The following is a 7,195-nucleotide window of genomic DNA, read 5'->3' on the forward strand; positions in this document are numbered from 1 at the left end:
TTTTTTTTTTACAATTATTATTAAAATTATGATAGTTCATGTAAAATTAGAAAGCTTTTATCTATAAACAATACTTTTGTAAGAAATTTTCCGTTCCAATGCATCTTTATTGCATTTGTTGTATACGTTTTATAGTTTAAAGAGTTAATTAACAAAACTGATAGGAGAGAATTTTCATGATCAAATGTTTTACATGGGGCAAAAAAAACCTTATGAAATCTACAAATATTTTTGCAATTTAAAACATGAAGTCAATCAATATCAACTCTCTCAAGCCTCTTAGGTTTTGTATGTTATCGCAGCAAAGGAGTGGGAGTTTCCTTCTAATATAAGAAGGTCAATTTATATTTTAGTTATTGATCTTTTTTGATATATCCAATTTGAAGGGTTATAACTTTTCAATAATTACCTTTTGGTGTATACATTACAACATATCCTATATATACCTATACGTACAACACAAACTAAGCTAGAGACTTAACATTCTGTCTCTTATTTCTTCTCTCAAAAAACAAATAAATAAAACAACATTGCTTTCTTCTGTATAACTAATAAACCTTTGTGCTATTTCTTTCAATATAATTTAAAAAAAGAAAAAATTCATGCATTTTTGCTTACTACTCCAACTCAAAAATAATGGTTTTTTTTTTTTTTAATTAACTCATCTTATAGCTATTCCCGTGCATCGCACGGGTAAGCGACTAGTATATATATATATATAGAAAACAACTTCACATTATAATCGTAGCTAGGTTGAATGTCTATAGTAGTCCATTTTTGTTTTATAAATACTTTTAAAGAGTAATGCTACCTAACGAAATTTTTTTATAACAATTGAGTTAGAAGAATTTTACTAGTTCGTAGGCACACAACTAACACAACTTATGTTATTTTAATAATCAGTAACAACTTGTGACCTTCACGGTTTTAAAATTGTTTGTAAATTTTTTTTTTTTTTTTTGGTGTCTCTAAATTTATTGTATTGGCAAATGCATTAACCACAAAACCCAATTAGCTAACCTTGGTCAGTCCGGTCTCAAAAGGTTATTTTCCTTTATATATTAAGTGTCAATCTTAATCCGTAAAACACCGATAAAAGTATCTAGAAGAATTACGTTTGTTTGATCATCAAAAAAAAATTTCATCTATTTTTCCATGGATCTAGGAGAATTACTTGGTCGGAAGGCTTAGGAGGAGTTTGGTATTGTTGTTTAAACAACAGTTTCAATGTTTGAATTTCCACAAAATAAAAACAACGTTACTAAATATCCCTTACCAAACAAGCCCTTACTCTAATACAATAATGTTATAACTATAGAAATACAAATTCTTTTTTTCCAGCTATTGAGATAACATGATATATAAGTGGTGATAATAAATTTTGTGTTGCTAGTTGGCTCATGTGAAAATGAAGTTATCTATATTAATACTAAAAGTTTAAGCGTAGCATTTAATATTACTACACTCATATTGACTCACGTCACTAGCCATGTCATTTCTATCATATATATATATATATATATATTTGTATTTGTCCAATAATTTAAAAATAATTTCTATCAATTTTAAAATACTAAAAAATATAAAATAAATCCCCCCTCTATCCTTACCATAAACCCCACTTCTTATCTATATACTCTCTCTCTCAACTCATCATCTTGCTCTTCTCAAAAAAAAAAAAAAAAAACAAATCTTCCCACCAAACAAATTGCTAATGTTTCTCCTATTAATGACTTCACCATTAAATCTCAATTGCCTAAATTCAACAATCAATCATCTCTCTTTCTCTCTCTCTTTTTGACTTATCATCTCCTTATCTCCACATAAAGCCCACTTCTTATCTATATCTCTCTCTCAACTCATCATCTTCCTCTTCTAAAAAAAAAAAAAAATCCATCTTCCCACCAAACAAATTGCTAATGTTTCTCCTATTAATGACTTCACCATTAAATCTCAATTGCCTTAAATTCAACAATCAATTCTCTCTCTCTCTCTCTCTCTCTCTCTCTCTCTCTCTCTCTCTCTCTTCTTGATATCTCATTCCTTATTTTATGGTTTGTGCTAGATTTTTTTTTTTTTTACGATGTTGTAATACTTTTTTTTTTTTTTTTCCACTTTTCAATTTTTAGTCTTTTTCTTTATATTCATGTTTACACATTTTTCTATACATAATTGCATTTTAACCATTAAAATTGTTTGTGTCTAAAAAATTGGAATGCATTTTATTGATTTAGTACATGTGAAACAATTAAGCTCTTTTTTTTCTTTTTTGGTTTGGTAATGTTTTGTTTTGTATTATTGTTACTATGTTTGGATTCCATAGATAGAAAATAATAGTATAGTTTTAATGGTTCCTTTTTTTTTTTTTGTAAATCTATGGCAAACTAACCTTTCTCCTAGCCTTCTCCACAATAAAAATCATTTAATGCATTGATGTTAATGTTATGGTATTTGTTCATCAATATTAGCCCAATTGAAGGAGCTTTCTTAACGGACCAACTAATAAAGAGTTTTTATTTTATTTATTTTTTTTAAAGAAGAGTCAAATAAAGAAGTTAATAATTGATTAAGGTAAGGGAGTCATTAATTAACACGTGGCAGCCATTTTAAAACGGCTCTCTCCCTATCAAAATCATTTGCCTCCTTTTGTATTTAAAACCCACTGATTAATTTTTTTTTTTAATATATATAAATTTTGAATTGCTTTCTTTCCACCCCATAAGTCACCAAATTACAAATAGAATTGGAAACTCCCTTTGAGTTCAATTTTTCTTTTCTTCCCCTCACTTCTTTGACTTTTCAGCTACAAATTTATGGTTTGTGCTATATATATATTTTACGATGTCGTAATCCATTGTTTCTTTTTTCCAATTGTGAATTGTTAGTCTATTTCTTTATATTCATGTTTAAAATTTTCCTATACATAATTGCATTTTAACCATTAAAATAGTCTAAAAAATTTGAATGCGTTTTATTAATTTAGTACATGATCATTTCCCTCCCATTTATTTATTTTATTTTCGAATGGCTTTGTTATTTGTTCTATTTATGTTTACTATATAAATTCTTGCTAATTTTCTTTAGTCTCATCTAAATCTATGCTAACTTCTAACTTCTTAGGATACTTTGGAAGAAGAAACAAAATCTTCTACATATTATGATCAATAGGTATGGAGCATATGGTGTTCCTCTTTTTCTTTGTATTTGAGATTATAACTTAGCTTTGTATGGTTTTTCATTAATTTTATGATGTAAATAACTTTATGGCAAGTCATACATACTAATGTATTTTTTTTTAAAGATCTAATCTCTAATTCTTACCATTTATCATCTCAAAAAACAAATTCTTACAAATTATAATTTTTAAGGAAAAACTCTGGGATGCTTACAATGTTTAACTATTGCTTTATATTTTCCATGATAATACTAATATCCATTACTCTTACTTGAAGCATATACCTTGATGTGATCTCATTCTCACATAAAAATTTTGGGAAAAAAAATAATGAATATGGAAAGTCTATAATTTTCCATAAACTAATATGGTAGTTCAAAAGTTCTCTATTTAGACTTGCTATTATGTTACACATTAAATTTGATGAGTTTATACATACATACATACATACATACATATATATATATATATATGTATAGACACACACACACACACACATAAACACCCATATATGCAACTTAGCAGTTACAAATACAATTTTTAATTACCAAAATATACAAGGTCTCTCCTCTTCTCTAACATTTCCCCTCCCACGACACTTATGTATCATTTATACCTTTTCCCCTTCCCCTACATATTATATATATATATATATATTCTCTTTTTATCTCTTTTAAACCAATAAGTTTAGTATTTGTGATGGAAAAATTTCAATTATCAATACATGTTTGTTTTTTATATCTACTACATATCAAAGGTACCCTCTCTCTCTCTCTCTCTCACATTAAATTTTCTCTATAATCTTGACATTCTATTTGTTTTAATGCTTTATGATAGGCATTTTACAAGTTCTGGAAGTTCTTGGATTAATTAGAATGGAGAAAGTTAATATATGAAGATTGATAAGTATTGTCAAGATAATAACAATAGTTTTTTATGTCAGTAAAGCAATTTGAATAACATAGCTTAAATGATAAATGGTTGTTAGGTTGTCTATATGCTGGTATTACTAATCAAATTCTCTTACATTATTTCACTTTTTGTATTACTAATTTTTTTTTTTACTTTCACATAGGTCACACTTTTTAGCAAGTTTTCCTGACCATATATATATAGTCATCTACTTGGATGATTTCCTTAGCAATTCTTCAATCATCAATGCATTACTCTTGCAGTATAATTATAGATTATTGCATTGTTTGTTGACACATGATAATTTATAATTCAAGATCTTTTCCTACTATTTTCTTGCTAATTTGTTAAAATTTAGAAATTGTGTTTGACTTCATCTTGCTAGGTTCTTTGTTCATGATAATTGATTTATATGCTATGAATTGGGCTAAAGTTAAAGACCTGGGAGAGATCAAACAAGATATAGTTGTACAACCACTACATGAATCTTTTAGAGAACATGAGTATTAAATGTATAAATTTTTCAGTAGCTTAACATAATGAGGTGATTCCATGGTACAAAAAAATAAATACGAACATGTATAAATAATTATATCATGAATACGTTTGCTTTTATCTACCCCTTTTATGTTTTTTACTGATTGACTAAAATCAACTACACATTTAGCTTCTTCCTCAAAAGTATAAAATAAAAAAATAAATAAATAAATAAAAAAAACTACACATTTAGCTTCCTTAGTTTTTCAAGATTTTTAAATTATGTGTAAAGGAAAAATATAAATCAATATATGTTTTGGGGAGAAACTTTTTTTTTTTTTTTTTTTGTAATTGTTGATTCTCATATATGAGTTTAGTGATTATTGAAATATAAATTGTTATAACTTTGTTTAATAGTTCTTATGCGAAAAAATGAAAACAAAGTTTGGATAAATTGCTCATTAACAAATCCAAAAATGCAAAATAATGTTAGCTTTCATATGAAATCATCAAGATTCATTTTCGTGTTCTAATAAAAATTATACATTCTCTTTTTTTATTTTTTTTATTTTATTGTGTTGCATTTTGGTGCATATCTCACTATATTATAACATATTACAAAATATTTTTTCATATATAATAATTAAAAATAAAACACAACATGTTTCCTTGGCAAAAAAAAAATATATATATATACAAAAAATCAAAATATAGACTTCTTTAGTTACAAAATATATATTATATATTATAGTGTAATCACATTATTGTGAGATGGGTTTGGGACTATTATTTATAAGTCTGAACCACTATTTTCATTTTTTACTTAACATAAAAGAATATGATGTCAAATTTTTTCGTGTATCGCGCGGGTCTACGACTAGTTCTAATTATAACTCAATACGTTTACCATTGTAAAAAAATTTGTATATTTAGCATTACTCATAAAAGTTGGATTCGGTTAATTGTTATCTTTAAAGCATTTGTTAATGATCCATTTTATTTAGTACTACCACTTTCATGAGAAATATTAAATATGGTCAAAATAGTTAGTTGCTTTTTCATTTTTTCATAAAAATATTTTTAAAAATACTTCTTAAAATATTTCAAAAACAAAGTCATGTCTTTGTAATGAATGCTATAGACATGGTCTAATTAATTCCATCAATTATTTAGTTTCGGAAGAACAAAAAGTTATAGAAATTTTTTACCGAGATGATGATAATTAAAATTTAAAGTAATAGTATTTTCAAGTTGCACAGGGTTCTCACATGGTCTAATTAATTCCATCAAGATTGTTGCATAAGAGGTCAATTGAAGTGAAAAGAGTCAGGATCTTCACCAACTTGATCTCCAGACCTTTGATGGTAACTATTATTACATCTTGATAATATAGATTATTGCCTTGTTCAACATCAGATTGCAGGTACTTTGATTGGGCCTCATTATTAAAAATTAATGACTTTGAGTTAGCCAAGGCTTTTATTGATAGCTTACCAATAAAATTGTTTGAAGCTAGGTCTACAATTTGAAGTGTTGGCCTTGTAGCTTTAGGTCTTCCACAACCAACTGACCCTTAAAATTTGTTTGATCGTAAGACAAGGACGCGTAAACTAGATATGTCCTTAACATTGGAAGGCATCTAGTATTTTTTTTTTGTTTCTAACGTCCAATAACTCCAAAATTGTGCAATTGACAAGAGACTTCGGTACCACTCCTTCTAGTTTTTATTTTATTTTATTTATTTTTTATTCAGAGTTTGTAAATTACAATTGCTTGGAAATATATCAGATATTTTGCCAGCGAGGTTTTTTCTCCTTAGATCTAGAGCTTTTAGTGTTTCACTCATTGCAATAAAGCATTGGGGAAGGGTGCCATTTATGAAATTATTAGACTAGTCTAGAACATAAAAGAGATGTAGCATTGCATATTGATTCATGGATTTGCCCATGGAATTTATTGCTTGAAAGAGATAAGAAAGGATACCCCCCCCCCCCCCCCCCCCCCCCAAAAAAAAATAGTGGAATTTAGCTTGAGAGAGCATTGTGAGATAGGTTGAGAATATACAAAGATTTGAGTACCTCTATTTCATTTGGTATTGGCCCATCAAGATTGTTGCATAAGAGGTCAATTGAAGTGAAAAGAGTCAGGATCTTCACCAACTTGATCTCCAGACCTTTGATGGTAACTATTATTACATCTTGATAATATAGATTATTGCCTTGTTCAACATCAGATTGCAGGTACTTTGATTGGGCCTCATTATTAACCATTAATGACTTTGAGTTAGCCAAGGCTTTTATTGATAGCTTACCAATAAAATTGTTTGAAGCTAGGTCTACAATTTGAAGTGTTGGCCTAGTAGCTTTAGGTCTTCCACAACCAACTGACCCTTAAAATTTGTTTGATCGTAAGACAAGGACGCGTAAACTAGATATGTCCTTAACATTGGAAGGCATCTAGTATTTTTTTTGTTTCTAACGTCCAATAACTCCAAAATTGTGCAATTGACAAGAGACTTCGGTACCACTCCTTCTAGTTTTTATTTTATTTTATTTATTTTTTATTCGGAGTTTGTAAATCACAATTGCTTGGAAATATATCAGATATTTTGCCAGCGAGGTTGTTTCTCCT

At 27.8% G+C, this 7,195-nt stretch overlaps 1 protein-coding gene across 1 annotated transcript in view; it reads right to left on the reverse strand.

Annotated features, from left to right (window-relative positions):
• The window catches only part of LOC112024559 (lysine histidine transporter-like 8), a 33,600-nt gene extending 26,766 nt beyond the window's left edge, over positions 1-6,834 (reverse strand). Inside the window, exon 1 of the mRNA XM_065764329.1 lies at positions 6,643-6,834. Within this exon, the coding sequence (XP_065620401.1) occupies positions 6,643-6,834 (192 nt within the window). The remainder of the gene's footprint in view (positions 1-6,642) is intronic.
• Positions 6,835-7,195: the final 361 nt, after the last annotated feature.

The sequence above is a fragment of the Quercus suber genome, unplaced genomic scaffold, assembly GCF_002906115.3.
Source record: "Quercus suber isolate HL8 unplaced genomic scaffold, Cork oak 2.0 scaffold_552, whole genome shotgun sequence".
In the NCBI taxonomy this organism is placed as follows: Eukaryota; Viridiplantae; Streptophyta; class Magnoliopsida; order Fagales; family Fagaceae; genus Quercus; species Quercus suber.